This window comes from Ictidomys tridecemlineatus, chromosome 6 (genome assembly GCF_052094955.1).
Source record: "Ictidomys tridecemlineatus isolate mIctTri1 chromosome 6, mIctTri1.hap1, whole genome shotgun sequence".
NCBI classification, from domain to species: domain Eukaryota; kingdom Metazoa; phylum Chordata; class Mammalia; order Rodentia; family Sciuridae; genus Ictidomys; species Ictidomys tridecemlineatus.
This window is the reverse complement of record NC_135482.1, coordinates 97,951,371-97,963,451: the sequence shown is the minus strand read 5'-3', so window position 1 is coordinate 97,963,451 and position 12,081 is coordinate 97,951,371. Positions and strand designations below refer to the sequence as shown.

The window sequence follows — 12,081 nt, the reverse complement described above, 5'->3', positions numbered from 1 at the left end:
TTACCTCCCTATATACTTGCGAAATACTGTGCTTCCCTTGTCTCTTGCCCAGAATGACTCTCCCCACCCATATTGCACAACTTCACTTTACTGAAGCCTTTGCTCAATTACCTTAAACAAGTATTTTCCTCTAGCCTCAATCCTTCCACCCACTTGTTAGCACTGCCATTTAGACACTGTTTTCTCCTTTAGTCTGTCATTAAGTTTATTCAACACATAAAGGTCTTTTTCTTTTTTTTTAAATTCTTTTTATTGGTTGTTCAAAACATTACAAAGCTCTTGACATATCATATTTCATACATTAGATTCAAGTTTTTTTTCTTGGTCTCTTTCAAGATACACTAACTGGATCTCTGCCATTGGAGTTGCCCTAAACTACTTAATCCTTCTATAGTCATAAAAGCAACCCTCTGAAGACTAAATCGTATCTTTTCTCTGAAGAAAACCTCCCATTGCAAAATAAGTGTGTCTTAATAACTTAATGTGCAAGTAACATATTTCTCTCTAGAAAACTCCAGCCTTACCTCCCTTCTAAACTCCCCTCCCTTCCAGCCTCCATTCTAGCCTCTCCCCATGGTGTCACCTAACCTGAAGCCATTTAGCATGTCCCTCTGTGTTATTTCATTAAGAGCACTATCTTTATTTCTGTCACTTCTGTCTATAATAACTTTAGTTCTTTTCTTCTCAAAAAAAGAGACTGATTTCCTTATTTAACTTATTTCTTACATGCTAGAATCATGTGTGCCTTATTTTTTCTTTGTTAAGCAATATTTTCTTCAATGCTCTTTTTTAATACTAGAGTGTATATCTCTGGGGAAAACTGCCCATCCCATACCTCTCTTGTATGAACATCTAAGAGAGTGAATCTCTAACAGTACCACCACTCTGTGTGAACTTGTATCCTGGACTGGTCACCTGGATGGATACCTGGTCCAAACTGAACAGTCATATAATTTAATTTGACATTGTTCACTTATGCCTCTAGGAAAAACTTATTGCCAAAAGAGTGCCAAACTGTCAATCTTCTTCATAAGATGATGATGATTGTCACTAGAAACATAATAAATGAATAAGTTTCTTTTCTGGTGAGTGGGTGTGCTGCTATTTTCTCTGGACTAGTAAGTTATTTAAAATACTCTCTCCTTAAGTCTTAAGAGTTTTGTTTTTGGACATTAATTCATCTTCAGATTTTTTGTGAACTTTTTTTTTTTTTAGAATGGCTCCCTAGCCACTCACCACACAGCCAGTCTACTAATCCCCACTGAGAAGTAGCAGTGGGTTAGTGGAGTGGCAGAGTAGTGGCCTGGGCAAGCTGGAACATGGGCAGTGAGCACTGACCATGGCCAGTGTAGCCCAATATGCTAGCTCAAGTTGGAGGTGTGGTATGCCAGGGCACACCTGACCCGGTATCTCACAGCAGCCTTACCTAACTGAGCTAAAGCCCCATCGAAGAAGCCCACATTATCCCCACCCCTGGCATTCACAGTCTGCAGACCTCAACCTCCTAGGAAGCTAGGATTGCAGGTCAAGAGTGAGATAATAGAAGTGGGGCCCATCATTAAGAACTATAGCACATTTCTGTGCCACAGAGGCCTGAAGCTTATGCAGGTCCCACTTGCCAGCAGAAATGGAAAAACTTTAGTTTCATTTCTTCCTTTATTCAAATGCCTGACATCTTTAAAGATTTACTAATGAGTATATACCTTTAAAAGGGAATTATAATATTAAGCCTAATGTTTAAATAATAAAAATCTCTTTGTTCAAAAATGTTTTGTTTTGAAGGAGAAGTATTTTAAACAAATGAAATAAAACTCTTACTACATAATTCTTGGAACAAAAATCAGGTGGTAATTGTGCTTTGGGAGGAATTTGCAATCTGAAATTATACTAGTTGGAACCTGCTCTAAATTTTTTACGAATTACTGTCCAAATTACCTATGAGATAGTAGACAAGTTACATGGCCATCCTGTCTTTACTTCTAATTTCTGAGTTAGAATTCTTTGCTTTTTTTTTTTTTTGATATGAGGTAAGTTTGGTAAGAAGTGATTACAATAATCAGGAAAATCCCAGTCAGACAAGTACATAATTTTCAGCCAGCCAGATAATTCTGGTTAAAGATTTTAATCACAATAAGGTAAGATACTTCAATGGAAGATAAAGGCCAAATTTGAAAGTTGGAAAATACAAAGTTAAAAAAATGCATGTAGCTAATTTATAAACCTTTTCTTAAGAGTTTTAAATGATTAAATTTATTATGACAGTCATCAATAACTTCTTGTAAAATTTTTAGTTTGAATTGATGTCACATAATCTGTAATTTCTTAGAAGGAGACAGAATGAGAAATAGATATGCATCAAAATGAAGATAGTGGTCACATAGGAAGCTATAACAAATCATATGTGCCCTGAAGTTTTAGCATAAGGTCATAGTTAATATGGCAATGTACTTTATATAAAAGAAGAACTGCTATAATGAGTAAACCAGGAACAGTTACAGCATTATATCTCAGATACAAATGACTTTTTAAAAACTGTATATCCTTTAATTGTCTAATACTCAACCTTCATTTTATGCAGTATAGAAAAACCATTTCTGTGCATATTAGGTCCTTTATTAGAAAGTAGATAGGATAAGAATAATAAAGAAATTCATTTTGATTAAGTTTTTACATTTCTATGCTGTTTGAAGTAGTAGCTTCCTTACCAACCTCTGCCTTCTGCAATTCTTCTTAGCAAGAATCTAGGATCGTTCCTTGGGCATTTGCTTGTGTCTACTATATAGGATCTTCCTCCTCCTGAGCATGCCTAAACCCACCACAAGTAAACTTATAGTGTTTGTTCAAAAACTGTTGGTGCTGTCTAAATTTTAGCACTGATCAATACCTTGGTTTTCTTATCTAGTGCTTCTGTTTCCCTCACTGATGTGAACTCCCATGTTTTTGACTGCTCTGTAGGCAAAGGTCTATCTAACACCATAAAAACAAACCAAAACATCAAAAGAGCCTTGGATCTTGGACTTTTTCTGAGAAAGGGGAGTGGAAGGGTGTGGGATGAAAATACTCATACATCTCAGTTCCCACAATGCCAGTATTTTTCACCTCCTTCTGTTTGGGCTTTGCATAGTCACAGCATGTTGATGCCTAAGAAGCCTGTGATTTAAGAAAAACCCAACTTATTCAAGCCCACCTCAAAGATCAAGTGTCAACTAGCAGGTCAGTGCTAAAACAATTTTTCTGTCTCCTGAGCAGAAAAAGAAAATACCTATAAAATTTATTTTTAAAACACAGATTTTAAATCTTTCCTTGCTTTCAGAGCAAAATGGACTTTTAACGAACTACTTTTTTTGATGGGGGGCATTTTACTGGGGATTGAACTCAGGTGCACTTGACCACTAAGCCATATCCCTAGCCCTATTTTGTATTTTATTTAGACAGGGTCTCACTGAGTTGTTTAGCTTTTGCTGAGGCTGGGTTTGAAGTCATGATCTTCCTGTCTCAGCCTCCTGAGCCACTGGGATTAACAAACTTCTTAAATAATTAATTTTAGTCACTGAAGCTTGAGAACAATTGTAGCTACTCTGATTTTTGTGCTATTATAGGTAAACAACTAGAAAGAGTTATAACATATTCATGTTCATACATGATAATTATACCAAATAGTATATATCCTGGAGTAAGTATATATCCTAATAGTATGTCCTGGAGGACAATAACTGATAAGGTATTACAGCTGGCTATATATTTCATGAGTTCTAAATCCATGGATTCAACTAATCAGATATTAAAAATACTCACATACAAAACAATTGTATCTGTGATGAACATGTATAAATGTACAAAGTTTTTTCTTGTTATTATTCCCCAAGCAACACAGTATGACAGCTGTTTATAAACACTACCTATGTATTAGTAATAAGTAATGTAGGGATGATTTAAAGTAAGGAGGATGTGTATAATTTCTAAGCAAATTCTATGCAATTTATAAATTTTTATATTTTGGTAGATATAGAATCAAGGGATATTTACCACTGTGCCACATACACAGTGCTTTTATTTTAAAAAAAATTGAAACATAGTCTCTCTAAGTTGCTGAGGACTTGCTAAACTGCATTGAGGTTGGGCTTGAATTTCTGATTCTCCTGCCTTAGCTTCCCAAGTCACTGGAATTACAGGCATAAGTCATCATGCCCAGAAATAGTATGTTATTTCATAAGTAATGTGAGCATCCATAAGGTTTGATAATTGGTCCTGGAACCAATTCCCGTTGTATATTGAGAGACAATTGTATTTTTCTTAATATATTTAAGAAAGCTAAAATGCTCTGAAAAAATAATATAAAAGGTAAAAGCACATTTAGTTCAGAATGATTTTAACGTATCCTTATCTTCAATAAAAAGGTCATCAAAACAGTCAATAAAGATATTTCCAACCTAAATAATACCATTGATAATTCAAATGGACCTAATATACACCTATAGGATATTTTACTCTAAAAAAGCTGAATTTGCCTTCTTCTCAGAAACTCATGGAATCTTTTCCAAAATAGACCATATTCTAGACCACAATATAAGTTTTAGCAAACACAAACAAATTGATACAATCCCATGCATCATATTGGGTTATAATGGAATGAAACTAGAACCCAAAAGTAAGAAAAATAATAGAAATCAAACACATGAAGATTGAACAATACTTTCTTAAGTGAAGAATGAATCAAAGAAGAAATGAGAGGATTCAAGAAATTCTTTTTTTTTGAGAGAGAGAGAGAGAGAGAGAGAGAGAGAGTTTTTTTTAGTATTTATTTTTCAGTTTTTGGTGGACACAATATCTTTATTTTTATGTGGTGCTGAGGATCAAACCCAGCGCCCCGCGCATGCCAGGTGAGCGCATTACCACTTGAGCCACATCCCCAGCCCCAAGGATTCAAGAAATTCTTAGAAACAAATGAGAACACAGATACAACATATTATATCAAAATCTGTGGGGCAGTATGAAAGCAGTTCTAAGAGGAAAATTATACAACATTGAATGCCTACCTTTAAATTACAATTTAAAAAGAGAGATTCCAATTAAATAAAGTAATATTCCACCTCCAGGACTCAGAAATGGAAGAACAAACAAATTCTAAAATCAGTTTAAGACAGATCAGAGCCAACATTAATGAAATTGAGAATAATAGAAGAATACAACAAATCAATGCAACAAAAAGTTGATTCTTTGAAAAGATAAATAAAATTGATAAACTCCTAGTCAAATGAACCAAAAAAAAAAAAAGGAGAGAAGACTCAAGTAAACAAAATCAGAAGTGAAAGTGGAGATATGACCAAGACAATTCTGAAATCCAGAGGACCATTAGAAACTACTTTGAAAATTTATATTCTAATAAATTGGAAAATCTAGAAGATATTGACAAATTTCTAGGCACATATGACCTACTCAAATTGAACCAAGAAGATATAGAAAGTCTAAACTGACCAGTATCAAGTAGTGAAATTGAGACAGTAATTAAAACCTTCCAAAAAAGGAAGACCACGGGGCTGGGGATGTGGCTCAAGCGGTAGCATGCTCACCTGGCATGCATGCGGCCCGGGTTCGATCCTCAGTACCACATACAAACAAAGATGTTGTGTCCGCTGAAAACTAAAAAAAAAAAAAACATTAAAAATTCTCTCACTCTCTCTCTCTTAAAAAAAAAGAAAGACCACAAACCTAATGAATTCTCAGTTGAGTTCCACCAGACCTTTAAAGAAGAATGAATAGCAGGTTTTCTCAAACTATTCCACAAAATTGAGAAGGATGGACTACCTCCAAACATTCTATAAAGTGAGTATCACCCTGATACCAAAACCAGGCAAAGATGCATAAATAAAACTATAGATCAATATCCCTGATGAACATAGATGCAACAAAGTATTAGCACACCACATTCAAAGACATTGCAAGAAGATAATATATCATGATCAAGTAGACTTTATCAGGCAAGGTTGGTTCAACATATGCAAATCAATAAACATAATTCACCACTTGAATAGAATGAAGAACAAAATCATCCAATCTTCTCAATAGATGCAGAAAAGGCTTTTGATAAAATCCAGACTCATGTTAAAAATTCTAGACAAGCTAGGGATAGAAGGAACTTACCTCAACAATATAAGGATTATATATGACAAACTCAAAGCCAGCATCATACTGATTGGAATAAAACTGAAAGCATTTCCTCCTCTAAAATTAGGAATAAGACAAAGATGTCCATTCTCACTACTTCTATTCAATATAGTTTTGAAACTCTAGGCAAAGGAATCAAGAAAGAGAAGCAAATTAAAGGGATACAAATGGAAAAAGAACTCAAACTATCTGCTGATGACATGATTCTACATTTAGAAGACCTAAAAAAATTACATCAGAAGACTTCTAGAGCTGATAAATGAATTAAGCAAAGTATCAGGATACAAGATCAACATTCATAGATCAATAGATTTTCTACACTGCAACAGTGATTCTGCTAAGAAAGAATTCAAGAAGGACATCTCTTTCACAATAACATTTTAAAAAATCTGGAAATTAATCTAACCAAGGAGGTGAAAGATCTGTACAATGAAAACTGAAGAACACTGAGGAATCTGAAGAACACTGTAGAAGATGGAAACACCTCCCATGTTCTTGAATAGGGAGAATTAAAATATTGTCAAAATTCCCATATTACTAGAAGTGTTATACGGATTCAATTCCAAGAAAAATATCAGTGACCATCTTCACAGAACTAGAAAAACAGTCCTTAAATTAATTTAAAGAACAAGATACCCAGAATAACCAAAGCAATTCTAACCAAGAGGAGTGATGTAGGAGACATCACAATATCCAATTTCAAATTATACTTCAGAACTATAACCAAATCAGTATAGTATTTGCATCAAAATAGACATGAAGTCCAATGGAATAGAATGTGGGATGCAGAGACAAACCTACATAGGCACAGTCATCTGATACTTGATAAAGGTGTCAAAATGTATGTTGGAGAAAAAAAATAGCCTTTTTAACAATTGGTACTGGGAAAACTGGATATACATATATACAAGAATGAAACTAAATCCTTATTCCTCACTCTGTACAAAATTGAAATCAAAATGCATCAAAGACTTGGGAATTAGAACAGAAACTTCAAATAGCTGGATTAATAAACAGAATATATAAAGAACTCAAAAAACTCAATGCCAGAAACCCTCAAGTAACAAAATTATTAAATGGCCCAAAGAACTAAATAGACATTTCTTTTTTTTTAAAAGAGAGAGTGAGAGAGGAGAGAGAGAGAGAGAGAGAGAGAGAATTTTTAATATTTATTTATTTTTTTAGTTCTCGGCGGACACAACATCTTTGTTGGTATGTGGTGCTGAGGATCGAACCCGGGCCGGACGCATGCCAGGCGAGCGCGCTACCGCTTGAGCCACATCCCCAGCCCCGACATTTCTTAAAAATAGAAACAAAAATGGTCAAGAAATATATGGAAAAAAAATATTTAACTTCTCTAGCAATCAGGGAAATGCAAATCAAAACTGTACCACTGTTTCATCTCACTTTAGTGAAAATGGCAATTATCGAGAACATTAATACTAATAAATTCTGCCCAGGATACAGGGAAAAAGTACACCCATACATTGTTGGTAGAACTGCAAATTAGTACAACCACTCTGGAAAGCAGTGTGGAGACTCCTTGAAAAACTAGGAAAGGAACCACCATTTGCCCAGTTCTCCCACTCCCTAGTATTTATCCAAACGAATGAAAACCATCATATTATAGTGATATGGCCACTTCAGTGTTTATAGAAACACAATTTACAATAGTCAAATTATGTAATCAACCCAGATGTCTGTGAATAGATGAATGGATCATCAAAATGTAGTATATATACATGAGGGAGTTTAACTTAGCCATAAAGAAGAACGAAATAATGGCATTTGCTGGTAAATCGGTGAAAATGGAGAACCTTAGGCTAACTAAAATAAGCCAGACTCAGAAAAATCGAGGGCCAAATTTTTCTCTCAAATGTGAAATCCAGAGCAAAAAAGTATCTACATCTCTATCTATCTATCTATCTATCTATCTATCTATCTATCTATCTATCTATGAGAATGGAGGCAGCTGGGGACTGGATCAAATATCATAAACATATAGGAAAGCTCAGTGGAGTAGATCAGTAGGAGAATAAGAGGGACTGAGGGAGAACAGAAAAGGGAAGGAAATATCCAATGAATTTAACAAAATCATGTTAAATTCCAAAGGGAATTTCACCATTATATATATGTAGAAAGTATCAATCAAAAATAAATAGAGAAGTGAGAAGAAAGTCAGTAGAGCAGAGAAAGGAGAGTAGTGGAAGAGAGTGGGGGGAGCTAAAGAGGGGAAGTTGGGGATTGAAATAAAATTCTTTGCATGTGTGATTTTGTCAAAATGAACCCAACTACTAAGTATACCTACAATGCTGTAATAAAAAATACATCTAGTTTAAATGAATTATATTTAAATTTTTTTAAAAATTTATATATGACAACAGAATGCATTACAATTTGTATATATATATATATACATATATAGAGCACAATTTTTGATATCTCTGGTTGTATACAAATAATATTCATGCCAATTGGTGTCTTCATAAATATATTTTGGATAGTAATGATCATCACATAAATGAAATATATTTTTAACTGACACATGAAAATGGTTTAACAGCATGTTTCATTAAACTTTAAATATATGAGTGCATGGAATTTTCCCAATATGTATATCAAAAATAAATGTCACCGTATATTATATTACAGACATATAAATATTTAAATCTCAATTTATTATTCAACAGGATCATACTTGCAAGTCTAATGAGAACATGATCCTTTCATATGTCAAAAGAAGTAATATTTTTAATTTTTTTGTTTATTCTTTTTTAAAAGGAGTCTGTTTGAGGAGCAGAAGTATAGAAGCACTCAGGTCTATTTTTTTTCCTCAAACCTTTCCTCTATGTTCATGTCCACCCTTCTTGTCCAAGCACATTGTGCTACTCATTACAACATCACAACTACTAATGGCTTAAAAAAAGATGTGCTATAACACTATGTGCAGATTTCTCAGAATAATCCTCAAAGTGTTTCATCATGGCATAATCCCCAAAGCCGTAGTGATGCCTCATAGATATTGCTCAACTACATGAAAATGCCACTTCAGCTCACAATCAGGGCTTTTCTTCAACTGTCATTTATTTCATTTCTTATTTCTTCCATTTATTTTTTCTACTCCAAATAAGTTTATCTCTTTAACATTTTAAGGTCTAGCTTAAATTCTACCTCCATGTTTTCCTGTGTTCCATTAGCTCATGAGAAATGTCTGCCTTTTTAAAATTTAGCTGTGTTCCTGATCTCTTTCTAAACCCAGGAGACCAGAGAAGGCTTTTCAGTTTAATTCAACATCATGCAGGGCAATTATTTAGCCACTAGGAGAACCTCTCTCTTCGTGTCTCTCTCTCTCTCTCTCTCTCTCTCTCTCTCTCTCTCTCTCTCTCTCTCTGTGTGTGTGTGTGTGTGTGTGTGTGAGTGCATGTGTATTTTTGATATTAAGAACTGAACACAGGGCCTGGAACATGCTAGGCAAGCACTCTATCACTTAGTTACACCCCTGGCCCATTTTATAATTTTGTGAGGAGCTCTTGCTATAAGTTGTCCAGGCTTGTCTTGAACTTGTGATCCTCTTGCCTAAGTTTCCAAAGTAGCTGAAATTACAGTTGTGCACCATTGTGCCTGGCTCTTAATATGTTCTTGAAACACTTTGTTGCTCTTCTAATTCAACCATGATTCCTAAATTCACATAAGTTGAAATGTCATGGTTTCCAAGCATGTACATTACTAGATATTATTAGAATATTGAGAAATTCTTTAAAAATAGTTTCTGAGGCTCCCTACCTGAGATATACTGAAATCAAATTTCAAACATTTAGGTAACATGAGCTATTTTGTATTTTAAAGCAATCTCCCTAGTAGATTTTAATGTAATAAATTTTCTGAGCTTGTATTGTATACTATCATTTTAAACATTCTATAAATGATATTAGCTGAGGGTAACAGAATGTAGGCATACACACCTTTCTGTCCAGGCATGTAGATGGATTTATCTGTCTGCACAAAGACCACATTTTCCCTGGGGCTGATTGCCACAGCTCTTCTCTCTTCCAGATTGATTGTATCTCCTTTAGCAGAGAATGTGATGAAAGCCACTGGGTCCAATCTGGCCTGAGGAACCTAGGGAGCAAATTAATACATACTTCATGAGACTGGTGTTTTGTCAGGAGATCTCCATGACTAATTGTGCATTATTAACCAGTGAATTTAAATCCATAACTTGTTGTTTCTATTTATTGAATAACCTACCTTGTTCATTTTTTCTTGCTTCTATCGCATTATTTAGATAAATTATCTCATCATTTAAATGAATGATCATTTATCTTTTTTTTGTTGTTGTTGTTGTTGTTGATGGTACTAGGGATTGAACCCAGATCCTTGCACATGCTAGGATGCTAGATAAGTACTCTACCACTGAGCTGCATCTCTAGCCTTCTTAAAATATTCCATTTCTCTCTGTGTGTATGTATGTGTGTGTGTGTGTGTGTTTTCTTCTCTTCAATAAATTTCTTTTAAAATAGTAAATAGTTAGACTTTTCTCCTTGTCTCCATTTATAACTGTACTTACATTATCTGAAACTGAGAAGTATATTGTTTTTGAAAACATTAAAATAACTATATAGACAGGCAAATAACATTTGTCCTTAAAGTCAGTTTTGTGGGTGCCTTTCATGCCCCTACAGTATTTTCTCTATAGTGAGCAGAATGAAATGTTTACCTCAAAGCTGAAGCATTTGAAGACATTTTCTCCTGTAACCTGTTCTTCAAGTATTTTGGTCTGGACCTCACCATAGTTGATGGAGACAGTCAAAACAAGAAACTCAGTCACATTAAAAAGCTGAACACAAGCTTTATCCAAAGAGCCTTCTTGGAGAACAGAAGGGACCAGCAGAACATACTGCCTACAAAATTTAAGCAGGAACATTAAAATTGTCAAAGAAATGATTTGATACTTAGTTATTATTTAGTTATCTAAAGGATTGCAGTTTAAGAAATATGTATTGTTTCTCAATGTTAGAGACATAGAGCATGCTAAATTAGAGGATGTTAAATTCATGAAATAGGAATATGCTGCCTGTAAGTTGAATTCGTGAATTCAACAAGAATAATACCACTTGCAAAAAAGCAAGTAATTTGTCATTAGTTCTATGAAAATTACCATCTGTGTCTTCATGCAATGCTTTTGCTCCTGAACTGATACGCACAACCCATTTCATTTTTGCATAGTGTTTGTCTAGCTTTTTTTCCCCAGCAATTGTTTGACATCTCTTCATTGGTATAAATATTGTGTTATAATTTAATCAGCAGACATGCCAACAGTGATAATGGTACCATTCAAATTCAGAATTCATTATACAAATTAACATGTTTACTATGCTATGTAAGGATATATTTAAAATCTAATCACTGCAATACAAATATAACAAGTTCTGATTTTTAATATCAAGCTCTATTTGGGTTCCACATGAAATAACAAAATTCTATGCAATGACTTACACTTGGGGAGACTGAGAAAGAGACAGATGAAAGAGAAGAACACCCAGAAGTATTTTCATCCACTTCATGATCCAAATAGACAAAGAAGTCAATAGACTGTGATCGCTATATCCACACGTGGGTCAATGTGCTGGAAGCTCAGACATTCTCACTGCCCAGGAAAGCCAAGTGTGGAGAGCTATATATCTGTGCAATACTTCTAGGACCATTTCCTGAATCATTCCTAAAGAATAACACAACTAATCCAACTGGATACACTTTAGAAATTTTAGTCACCTCCCTGTGATCAATCATGTCTATTATGTTACTAGGGTGTCATTTGTGTGTCATCATCTTCTGACGAAAAATACTCCTAGAGTTAATACATAATGACTATGAGTGAATCTTTCTAGCACAAATGAAATTTCATTCCAATAAATT

The 12,081-nt window shown here is 34.3% G+C and overlaps 1 protein-coding gene across 1 annotated transcript in view; it reads right to left on the bottom strand.

Annotated features, from left to right (window-relative positions):
* The window catches only part of LOC120888565 (ovostatin), a 60,111-nt gene extending 48,382 nt beyond the window's left edge, over positions 1 to 11,729 (bottom strand). The window contains exons 1-3 of the mRNA XM_078015864.1: positions 11,662 to 11,729; positions 10,883 to 11,066; positions 10,128 to 10,284 (exon numbers count right to left, since the gene is read on the bottom strand). Of these exons, the coding sequence (XP_077871990.1) occupies positions 10,128 to 10,284; positions 10,883 to 11,066; positions 11,662 to 11,729 (409 nt within the window). The remainder of the gene's footprint in view (positions 1 to 10,127; positions 10,285 to 10,882; positions 11,067 to 11,661) is intronic.
* Between the last annotated feature and the right edge of the window lie 352 nt (positions 11,730 to 12,081).